The sequence below is a fragment of the Anabrus simplex genome, chromosome X (assembly GCF_040414725.1).
Source record: "Anabrus simplex isolate iqAnaSimp1 chromosome X, ASM4041472v1, whole genome shotgun sequence".
Taxonomy (NCBI): domain Eukaryota; kingdom Metazoa; phylum Arthropoda; class Insecta; order Orthoptera; family Tettigoniidae; genus Anabrus; species Anabrus simplex.
This window is the reverse complement of record NC_090279.1, coordinates 124565349-124577856: the sequence shown is the minus strand read 5'-3', so window position 1 is coordinate 124577856 and position 12508 is coordinate 124565349. Positions and strand designations below refer to the sequence as shown.

The 12508-nt window shown below is 41.5% G+C and overlaps 1 protein-coding gene across 1 annotated transcript in view; it reads right to left on the bottom strand.

The window, feature by feature from the left end:
* Positions 1–7040: 7040 nt before the first annotated feature.
* Positions 7041–12508, bottom strand: part of LOC137503118 (hemolymph lipopolysaccharide-binding protein-like) — a 28469-nt gene continuing 23001 nt past the window's right edge. Inside the window, exon 6 of the mRNA XM_068230574.1 lies at positions 7041–7236. Within this exon, the coding sequence (XP_068086675.1) occupies positions 7091–7236 (146 nt within the window). The 3' untranslated portion in view covers positions 7041–7090. The remainder of the gene's footprint in view (positions 7237–12508) is intronic.

Below are 12508 nucleotides of genomic sequence, written 5' to 3'. Positions count from 1 at the left end.
TGTTTAAATTGTGTCTTCTAGTATTAATTACGGTAGTATTACTTATGGCTTTAATGTATAGTAATTGGTTTAGTGTCAGAGAAGGCCTAATGGCCTTAACAACGCCAATAAAGACATTTATCTATCTATCTATCTATCTATCTATCTATCTATCTATCTATCTATCTATCTATCTATCTATCTATCTATCTATGTTCATCAAAATACATTTCTAGCATTGGAAATCAAGTTACTCCGGGGTCATCAGTTTCCTTTCCTTGCCAGAACTCTTAACCATGGCATCACCATCATTAACATGTTTCGTGTAGTTGTTGATCAAAATATTTGCAGAATAGGGCAAAGGTAGGAAGATAAGTTAATATAGAGGTTTTTCACAATATGAGCAGCACTCCGTTGTATCACTTACACTTTGCCTAGCAAGCTGAATCCATACAAATTTCTGAAGAATGCTACTTCATATTCCTCAGAGATTAAAATCTGCATGATCTTATATATACTTGTACACACATTTAAGAGCAATTGTGAAGGGACCGATAATCCACCTCTGTTTAAGCTATTAAACATGCCATCTTCCACTGCTTCATTTGATATGTTCGAGATACAGTATCCGCAATTAAGTTTACTGGCTAGCTTAAAGCTACATAACCTGAAACGTAAATGACAGGAAACATGTTATCAAAGTCTACTTCTATTTCACTTACTTTCACTAGCACACTGGAAAATTCACTGCGTATATCTGTTTCGTCAGTTATGTTCAATGAATCGGAATCTAATTCAAACATGTCCTTGCTTAAATATATTTCTTTATATTTTGCAGACCTTAATCGTAGCAAACACTGCACTCTTATCTTCTTCTCAGCTTCAAAAACTTGTAAAACAGATACATTATAATTGGCACCACACAACTGTCTATTAGAATCATAGTTGCTGGAGCACGAAAGAACACAGCAATGCCTTGGCATCTGAAATTAAGCCTAGCTTTAGTTGTTATATTTGTGCAATGTAAAATAAAATAACACAATCATTCTGCTCTTTCTAACTACTCAATTTTAAAAATACAAACACAGAATGGCTTAAAACAACGGTGTGGATTGTCACTCTTATACATACTGCAACATGAGAAAGCTCACCTTCGCCGTAAATTAATGCCATTCCAGGATGCCAAATAGCGTGTAGATTAATATTTTAAACTATAGCACATAAAATATCTTCAGTATACTTTGAATTTTAAACAGTGCCATCAAGTTAATTCACGCTCAACACAAAATATAATGATACACCACGTTAGACTTGTTTATAAATTACGAACACAGAAGTCATATGCTTGACTCCAAGCGACGTTGTCAGATCTCCAATGTCACGGCCTTAGTAAAGTCCGGCCATGATGGATGGCCAGACAGTGTCACCTAGTAACCGTGCAGATTTGATGTAAGGTATGGATGGATGGCCAGAAATTGTTACCAAGAAATTGTACAGGCTGTGATGTGGAGGTTAGATGGATCGCCAGACAATGTTTTCATACAACCGAGCAGTCTGTGATGTAAAATAAGAATGGATGCGCAGACCATGTTTCCTAGTAACAGTGCAGGGCGTGGATGTAAACTCTGGATGAGTAATAGCCTGACAAAGTTACATTGTAATCGTACATGCTGTGATGTACTGTGTGGATGTGTAGCCTGACAAAGTTATATTGTAACTCTGCATGCTGTCATGTACTGTGTGGATGTGTAGCCTGACAATGTTACATATCCACAGTGCAGGTGTCAATGGGTTTTAAGGGCCACTCTAACGTCCACACGTCGCACAATACACGGACACCTTACTCACCATACCTCAATACGGTAGCATAACAGTCTTCCTCTCAGGCCTACCAGCAAGTGTTTAACGCCTCAGAGCTAGAACATTGATCTCAGTCAGTCACGAGACTAACGTGAATCTGGGCAACCGATGATGGATGGTCGTGACTGAGAGATATATGGAACGAATCTTTGATTTTCCTACATAGAAACGTGACACCATTTTTAAACAATTTGTAGGTGGAAAGCTCCAGACATGTGTACCTCATTACAAACAGAGCTATTATTAGTTCTGTTTGCTATTTAGCGAAAAAGCAACTTTGAAAATATTTAGGACCTGTCTGCTGTTTATACAATCTCTCTTACTGCGGAGGACAAAGTTGGACCCATATAAATTGTTTCCGTTTAAATAGAAATATTTAATAATTCACCACAGCGACATAACTCAGCATGTTACAAAGACTCCAGATGTTAGAGATAATATTGTGAAAAACGAAAAATGACGGCTAAAGAACGAGACTGCAGCCCTGAGGAGCGGCTCTGTTATCCGGCTCACCAGACCGCCACCAAGAGTCGCACAGGAGATCCATACAATTATTCTCTCTTCAGAATATCGCAGTTGTTTCTGGGGTCGCTAGAGATCCCAAGGGAAGTTTTGCTTTTGGCCGGAGATTTACGGTCGGATGCCCTTCCAGACTCCAGTGCATTTCGAGATTAAAATATCAACCGAGAGTAGACCGGGATTCGAACCTCACCTTTCGGGAACCCTCGTGGATGTGGGCCGTAGAATGACTGAATAGGCAGGGAAGAAGTTGAAGTTGATCCTGGTGCTGCGCAAAGCAAGATCATCTCCGTGTCTTCCAGTAGGAGGCGCGTCAAGACCTACACTATTATAGACGATCCCGCTAGGAAACAGCTGGGTAGCACGCGGCCATGCTGTGTTCCACTGAGAGTAACAAGAGTCCTTGGTTTCTAAGAGACTAATGGTTCACGGCTATTTCTCACAAGCTTTTGAACCCAGGACCTCATAGTTAATATTTTGTTTAATTGTAAGTATTCCTGTGTGTGTAATTATTCCCATCCATCTCCATGATCCCGATATGACCGATCTGTCATCTGTAGTGCACATGTTATAGCCGATAATAAGATACCGTTATGTTCTCGCGACTACTGTAAACACAAAACAGCGAAACATGAGCGAGCAAGAGGCCATGAGCATCCCAGTTGTGATGAAGGCGGAGCGCTAATATCACCACCTGTGTTAGACAGTGATGTGATGTGTCACCAACACACACAGCCGTGTCGTCTTTGCTGGGAATGCTGAAAACGGCAGACTCGGACAAAATCGGATATTCCAGTAGGTACAGTGAAGAAACTGAGAAGGCAACAGAGTGAGATTCGCGACGTGACTGTAAATAAATTAGAAACTGCTTCCGAAAACAATGATGAGAAGGTGATGTCTTTCAGATAGAAGTCACTGCCTTCGGACAGAAGTTAAAGTGAAATATCCGTCAGGTACCGAGTTTAGTAGCTTTTTAAACCTCTGTCCGAAATGTGTCCATGATCACAGTTCCCCGAAAAACAACCCTAAAGCTCTACATTGGCATCTGCTCAAGGGAAACCATTGTGGTGGTGGAGGTGGTGGTGGTGGTTATAATTTAACCACCCTATATTAACACTAAACAGAGGTTAAAATGATAACGTCGAAAAATGAAGGCATCAGCCAAAGAAAGACACGGGCCACGAAGGCCTTGAAAATGAAAGACCCCCAGGGCAAGTTACCTAATACCTAAGGGGTCAGAAACGAAGTAGTGTTGACCAAGGAAGGTCGGGTAAGACAGATGAAAAAGAGGAGCGTTCCTGAAGTAAGTTGAAGCTAAGTGTGCAGTGGTCGTCAAATAGCGATCCCAAATCAAGAACCTCTAGGGCTCCTTTTAGTCGCCTCTTGCGAAAGGTAGGAATAACTTGTTTGTTATCAATCGCCTCCACCCACAGTGGGTGTGACCCAACCAGGCCGTTAATTCTGCCATTTGACTATTGCTATGCCAATAAAAATTGAAGAGTGTCCTTTTAGTGTCAGACTTACATTGCCCCGCAGAAGCTCAAGAGGCTGTAGGAAAGCTGCAGAGTGGAAGTCTGTCAGCTTACTGATAGAGAACCATCCTAAACCCAGCAATGTTCAATGTCAAAAAGACGGTACAAAATTCCTCTAACGAGAACATTACGAGAGTTCAGTCAGCGGAACTGTGAATCTCAGCACCTGTTTACTCAAGCCTAACACGATCAATCCAAAGAGGAAACATAATTCTCCCGCATGACCACTGTCTACCTGAAGATCAAGGAAAGGCTTCCTCAGGTTCCTCAAGGCTCCATGGAACCAACTGAGTCAGTAAGTGGCAGGAAAACGGAACGACAAGACCAACAGTTCTAACTTCGTTTTAGGTAGAAAAGTAGAATTATTTCATCTTTTTCATCATTGAACAGCGCCAGCCCTCACTTTGGGAGTCCTGCAGATTTCAGTGACGCAAGCAAATGATTAGGCAATTTGCTGAATTTAGGTTGTGCTACTTTTGACTTGAAACCTTAAGTACGTCTTCTTGGATCCCCCGTAGTTACACTGGAGAACTTTCCAGTTGCGTTCCTTCTCTAGCTCTTCAATGTAACGCAAACTCAGATAACATCACCATAGCAAATGGATCGTGACCATTTGCGATAACAAAGACAGCCGAAGTGCCGAAACACTGCCTACCTCATGGGAAAACTGGCCGTAATTTTCCAAACGCCAAGTGATTGCAGGTCTGTTGAAAACCACGCTGGTTTTCTTACAATGGGAATTGCGACTGCGGCAGAACAAACAAGTGTTTCCTCCTCCGGCATCTCTCGCAATTAGTCAGATGACCAAACATATAGCAATTACACCTACGGCCTAAAGCCCATTTATGGATTCGAGATGGCCGGTATAGTATGTGTCTTCCCTGACGGCACATACTTCATCATCGCAAGTGTGGGCAGAACTCCCGCGTATCGTCGGAGTACACAATTCACCTACTCATCTCCATCTCCCGTCACTTTCGGCAGGTATGTTCAGTTTTGGCCATAAAGCGCGAGGTTGTGGCACACCATCTCAGGCGCCCTTCATGGAGATGGACTTGAGGAGTGGAGCAAAGCGTCTCCTGGGCCGCACAAAATCCATAACCATTTGAGTGACTGATCAACAGCATATGGCGTAAGGGCACTGGGATTCCAATTCCCAAGCCAGGTAATGATTATGCCCAACAAATGGCCTCTGAAAGCTGCCTGTAGGGATAGATAATGGAAGACTTTTGCGGGCCTTCGATGAGCGAGGTTTCTTGACCTGTGTGACGGTCTGCCGTGGATCACAATTCAGGAGGCTGCTCCTCGGCAGTACCACTCAGTCGCCGTGTTTTATTTTTACCTGGGAATGTCTTAGAACGGTACCTGGAGGTATTTTCATCATAAAACAGAGGGGATTGCGGGGACTCCATGTCCCTCATGCGTTTTCCGGTTCGTGTATTACGTTCAAAATCATGGAGATCTTTACTGAGTGCCGCTCTCTACGCAGTCGTTCCATCGCTGTGCGTAGACTGTCAGCTCTACATTTGAGCTCCAGAATGATGACGGTCCCTGAGTAAACTGTCGAACGAGTCGAGAGACAGTAGAGAAAACCACAGTTGCACACTTCTATCAACAATGGCGTGAAACCTCAATGCCCACTACATATGCCAGATGGCCTTGTATTTTATAAAAGAAGGTAACCCATTACATGTCTCATAACTTTGTTGTTTTTAAGGAAAAGCTGAACATTACGTGTCTGATGACCTTACTGATTTTCAGGGAAGGTAGAACATTATGTGTCTGGTGACCATGTTGTTTTTAAAGGTTGGTAGAACATTACATTTCTGATGGAAAATGTTGTTTTTAAGGGAAGGAAGAACACTACATGTCTCATAACTTTGTCGTTTTTAAGGGAAGGCTGAAAATTACGTGTCTGGTGCCTTGTTGTTTTAAAGGAAGGAAGAACACTATGTGTGTGATGACCTTGTTGTTTTTAAGGGACATAGATAATTGCATGCCTGAAGACATTGTTGTATTTAAGGGATGGCAGAACTTTAGATGTACCATGACCTTGTTGTTTCTAACACAATATAGAACATCACATGTCTGATGATCTTGTTGTTTTTAGGGAAGGTAGAACATTACATGCCTGATGGCCTTTTTGTTTTTAAGTGAAGGTAGAACATTACATGTCTGATGACCTTGTTGTTTCTAACGGAATATAGAACATGACATGTCTGATGACCTTGTTGTTATAAGGGAAGGTATAATATTAGATGTCTCATGACTATGTTTTTTGAGGTGAAAGTACAGCATTATATGTCTGGTGACCTTGTTATTTTTAAAGGAAGGTAGAACATTACATGTCTGATGACCTTGCTGTTATAAGGGAAGGTATAATATTAGATGTCTCATGACTATGTTTTTGGGGGAAAGTACAGCATTATATGTCTGGTGACCTTGTTATTTTTAAAGGAAGGCAGAACATTACATGTCTGGTGACCTTGCTGTTTCTGAGTCAAGGTAGAACATTACATGTCTGGTGACCTTGTTGTTTTTGAGGTAAGGTAGAACATTAGATGCCTGATGACTTCGTTACTTTTGAGGGAAGGTAGAACATTACATACCTGCTGACCTTGTTGTTTCTGCTGGAATGTAGAACATAGATTTCTGATGACCTTGCTGTTTTTAAAGGAAAGTAGAACATTATATGTCTGGTGACCCTGTTGTTTCTGAGTTAAGGTAGAACATTAGATGTCTGATGACCTTCTTACTTTTGGGGGAAGGAAGAACATTACATGTCTGACGACCTTGTTGTTATAAGGGAAGGTATAATATTAGATGTCTCATGACTTTCTTGTTTTGAGGGAAAGTACAGCATTATATGTCTGGTGATCTTGTTGTTTCTGAGGGAAGGTAGAATATTACATATCTGGTGACGTTCTTTTTGGGGCAATGTAGAACATTAGATGTCTGATGACCTTGTTGTTTTTAAAGGAAGGTAGAACATGATATATCTGGTGACCCTGATATTTTAAAGAAGGTAGAATATTAGATGTCTGATTACCTTGTTTTTTAGGGAAGGTATAACATTACACGTCTGATTACCTCGTTGTTATGTAAAGTTTCCCTGTGGTTAGTGTTCAAACAGGAGAAAGAACGTCACGATTTATTTACAAGTATCATTTTTATATATCAACACTGTATATGAGATCTGTTCACAGCGGGATCTCGCAGATGAAGGGCAGGAGTGCTGCACAATCGACGTTCAACAGCAGACCTTCCTTTTTAGCAAATGTGCACTTCCTACCAGCTCTGTTATCCGGTTCACCAGGCTCCCACCAACTGCTGAGAGCAGGCTCACCTGAAACACACGACACAGGTGTCGTACAGTAGATCCATAACACTTTATCTTTCTTCGGATTATCCCAGTTATTTCCGAGGTCTCTGGAACACCCCAGGCTCATTTTGGTTTTCACCTCAGATTTACGGCCAGATGGACTTCCTGAAAACACGCGCATTTCTGTATGAAAATATCAACCCAGTATAGAGCGGGATTCGAACCTCAGCCTTCAGGACCCCCAGTGGATTTGGGAGTTAGAAGAGCATCCACGTTATCCCCTGTTTGTCGTAAGAGGACACTAAAAGGTCAACCACTGGATCTCACTTGAGACCGTGGTTTGACGACCACGGTTCCTCTAGCTGAGCCTGGCATTTTCCCCACTAAATTCTTGTCAGGCTCCTCTCTCTTATCTTTCTTGTGCAACCTCTCTGGGTCAACACTTGTTCTAGTCCGACACCGACGGCCTTGGGAGTCTTTCATAATCACGGCCGTCGTGGGGCTTCTCTATCTTTCCGGTACCTTCAATTTTTAGAAGTGCCGGACCGCTTCTGATTGGTGTTAATAGAGGATGGTCTCCCAGTGATATTCCTATTAAAACAATATTCTCTGATGTTCTACTTGACTGCACTGTTAAGCCACCAGTAATCTTATTCTAAAAATAATTTCTATTGATGGCAACAACTTACCACGTGAGTGGTTCGTCAGACTGGTATTACATATTGCTATCATGAAGTCAACCAGGTCCGTGTAAATGAGATCGGAATATGTTCACAGATCCACGAATTGGAGCGATGTCAATTTTATCTACGCCTTTAACAGACAGCTGAATCACTTTGTGGAAATTTATAAAGAAGTCTTGGATGTCATCTCGTGCTCCAGTTATCAATCCGATAACTATGATGTTACGAAGCTGGTACTTCATGTCGATACGCCGTGTGCTGCCAGTTGTACTCTATTACGTGCATTTCCACATTCTGTTCCGCTCTTCTGTATTGAATTGTATTCCCTATCATTACGCACCGCGGTATTTCTATTCTGATTTTATGTACTTATTCTTACAATTCTATTAATAAATAGTCTGTCCCTTATAAGACACAGTCATCGCTTTCGGTATATTTTCAACATTTTCAAGTTTCGTAATTCTTATCCGTGTGTTTTGAGGTTGCGACAACATTGTTGTTTTATTTTCCCGATAAGTACGACCCCGTGGCTAGGGACCATAGAATACATCTATGGTATTCCCTGCCAATCGTAAGAGGATAACAAAATGCTCCCAAGGAGCTCGTCATTTTGGAGCGCGACGTAGTGACCGTGGGGAAGTTAGCTGAGTCCTGGCATTACTTCCACATAATTTTGTCAGGCTCCTCACTTTCATCTATCCTTGGTTAACTCTCGTTCTTGTCCGACCACGGCGATATTACATTTTCGATACCTGAGGAGACTTTCATCTCCCCCTTCCCTTTCTTTAGCCGACACCTTCATCTCTCGAAGTGTCGACCCTTTTCATTCTTTTGCTCCATTAGTGGATGGCTGCCCAATTTTAGTTCCTCATGAAATACAAATACCACCATACCACCAACAAACATTGAAAATAGTAATAAGTAACAAACGTCATAAAATATTGACCGAGCTGCCTCAGAGGCGATGAAGTCTTGTCGCCATAACGTACCACAGTGGTTCGAGTGATTGAATAGGCCAGAGAAGAAGTTGAAGTACATGCTGATGCTCCTCAAACCAAGATCAAATCCACTATGCCTGGAGCACTGTCGTCTGAAGAAGTTGTGGCACTGCCTTGTTATACATCAGTTGACCTAAAATGTCCACTTAGTAAGAATCGCGCCGTGCTGTCAGAAACTCACAACATTATAAACGACTAGTGCTGTACGACAAGTAATTGGAAATAAGAACCACACATGTTAATGTATTTATGAAACAAAAGACAGATAGTCGTTACCCCTGGAAGTACTGAACGCTGAAAGGCATAACAGTCTATAATGATTTTGTATGTATGTTAATAGCCTTTAATACATACTATGGAGATAACATGGTCTGCATAGTGCAAATGATCCATTCACTGAGAGATAGTATTTAACTCTTAACAGTTCGAGATCTTGAAATGTGTAACTGGTGCCAATGATTCCCGTTTCCTCAGAAACTTTGTGTAATTCAACAGAAGTGCCGTTGTAGCTATGTACATCATCACACGAGGCAATCACTTCGTAGAAATGAGCGTCTGTATAGACGATATAACAGTCTATAAATGTGGAAACATTCTCATTATTTCAATATCATCCTGAATGACAAACAAAATAGGGATTTAATACATGAAAGATCTGGCCAAGGTATCCTCACAGCCACCGATCTCTAGCACTCGGCGTGCTGGTAGTACCTGGATATCGTAACGTGCCATGCTGTGTTCCACTGAGTAACATCAGAGATAAACAAGACTCCTTCATGCGATGGTTTTCTAGGAGGTTCCTTCCCATCTGTAATTTTTCTACTTTCATTGAGCACGCCCACTGACTAAACTATGCCCATCCCGATCTGTCACCCGCAGTGCACATTTTATAACAGACACAAACATATCTAAAGTCAATACAAACCAGTGAACCACCCAAAAGCCAGCCAAAGTGAAGCGATGAGAATCATAATTGCGATGAACGAAATACACAAAGGCACAGTGCAAATATCACCCCCAGTGGAGTGATAGTGTCAGACTGTACTTGTTGGGAATACAGTGATGCGAAACGTGCAAGTCGCAGACTCAAAGAGAAACGGAAATTGTAGTAGCTGCAATAAGGAAGCTGAAAAGGGAGCACAGTGACATTCACAACAAATTCGAGCACTTCCTTTTATTATAACTGAGAAGAAACGGGAAGGAGATGGCTTCAAATATTACAAAAATATGAAAATTCAAGCGCACCAGGAAGTAGAAACTGCTTCGGGAGTCGATGATGTGAAGGTGAAGAGAGCAAGTACATATGTATCGATTAGTTAACCTGAGGTCAAGTGAAGACACCGCGGCTCACGGCTAGACGTCACCTGTTCAGAAGAAAACATTTCCGGGATCAAATCACAGAGACTATTAGAACAGCGAAGTTGGCTTTGGTCGTCTAACTATCGACGATGTCACTACTTGGTATGAGGTTCAGCAGGTTCCGTAGTCGTTAGCAAGGATATGGATGACATTGCCACACAACTTTCATTCTATGTCTCTGAAGTGTTAGCATCTCAATTTGTAAATTACTGTTCACGTGCGAGTAGAGAGAGACACCATTGAGTTCTTGGCGATTACGACGAAGTTAGGAAATCTACGTATCTATTATACTTTGACGACGAGACATGTGGGCACTTTTAATTAATTAATTAATAAGAGCATACAAATGCACATAGGGAAGTGTGGGTGTTTATTCTCTGGTATAATGTAGTAGTGTTCTCTTGCGATTCTTGCAACAGGAGGAGTATTATTTGTCACACAAACTACACGAAGAGGCCTTGTTGGGTTCATGGTATTTCGTATTCTTGCTTATTCTGTGGTGGTATCCACGTATCGCCAGGCTTGTCAGTGCAGAACGCACGTCGTGGTTTCCTTTTGTCCATCCTCTATCAATCATAGCATCTGTAGAGTAGAAATTCTCTTCTACATTCGTCCGCTTGTCTCGTCGGAGGGTCAATAATTATTTTCTTGGCTGGTTGATGGCATCTCAAGTCATCATTGAAGGAGGTTCATACGCAAGCCTTGAGGGCGCTTTTTTGCAATTCCGAGGGCTCATTTTAGGAAGCGCGCTTTTACTTTTTTCTATTGTCTCTAGAAATTCCTAGATCAGTTCCAAGTCGTACGTGATAATTGGTACTATTTTAGCGCTGAACAGAGTCATAGCTGTGTTCTTCAGATCGCTCTTTCCCTGATGTGGATCCTGTATGACGTTCCTGATGTCTGTAGAGTTAGTCCTAAGTATATGTTCCTAGTAATATCTTGTCTTCGGTCGGTAACCTGCCCCTCTTCGAAAAGCCTCATGTATACTTTTTCCTGGTTTATGACGAATTTGTTGTTTTCAGCTCAAATGTTCAGTTTGTTTAAGGCTTCTTTAAGGTCATTTTCGGTCTGCGAACCTAGGACCATGTCATGAGGATACATATAGAGCGACACCGATTTCATATTTTCAATGGATTTTCTGCGTCAGATGTGGCAATGTTAAACAGGAGGGGACTAACTGGGTCACCTGGAATTACTCAATTTGTTTGAAGGATTTCTTTTGATATACTTATCCCGTCGTTTATCGCTACATTGCTTTGTGATAGGAGTTTCCTATGAGTTTTACAATTGCCTTGTCTTCTGTCATGGGGTCCATACTGTTCCTGTCCAACATGTCGAATGTGAAGACTGTACAGTATTTGCCTTTGGGGTGTCTTAAGCCGCCCAGATGTCTTCTTGTAGACATGTTATAGCCTGTGAAGGTGATCGTTTCTTTCTTAATCTGAACTGATACTCTTATATTTTATGGTCAGTGAAGTTCGTTAGTCTTTCTGATATTATAATCTAGAGCAATCGCTCAGTATGAGATTCAGTTGTTGCCTTGTCCTTTCCTTTATATAATGTCTTTACTCACGATTTCCTCCAGTCCTCGGAGATTTTCCGCTTTGTAGACATTTGCTGAACAGTAAGATCCATATATTTACAAGGTCTGATTGCGATGGTCTGAAGATGTGATTACATTATTTAGATCAATAATTTGAAAATCTCAAGTACAAAACACACCAAGTAGTTTTTCAACGGAGGTTTATGAACACTGGAGGAGCATCGTTTCAAAACGTATTATGTTCACGATAATGTTTCCCAGCCTGTATTTATCCCGCTCTTTTGTTGCTTGTTCCCGCTATTTTTATATCGTACCGTACTTTACAGTGTGGTATTGCTTGCATGCCCGTTCACTTTCGATCACCATGGAGGGCTACTTACCCGCAGGTGTTTCCGCGACCTGAAAGTGAAAAAGTGATTCTTTCTGAATATTTTCCGTACGCAGTTCAACATTGGTTTTGGGACACCATCTACGGAAGTTCGAAATTACTGCGCTCGAATGCTGTTTCAGATTAAAAAAGATAGTGATAAAAAGAATCGTTTGCTAGCTGATATGGGAGCAGATAAAATTCGCTCAGAGGCTTTTCACAAACTTATGAGAGAACGACCTGCTAACACAACGTTCTTCTGCTTTGATGTGCAACAGGTTCAACCGCTTCCTAAATTATCAATTGGCGAAGCGTTCTATTCGCTCCAAATATCATTTTGCGCACG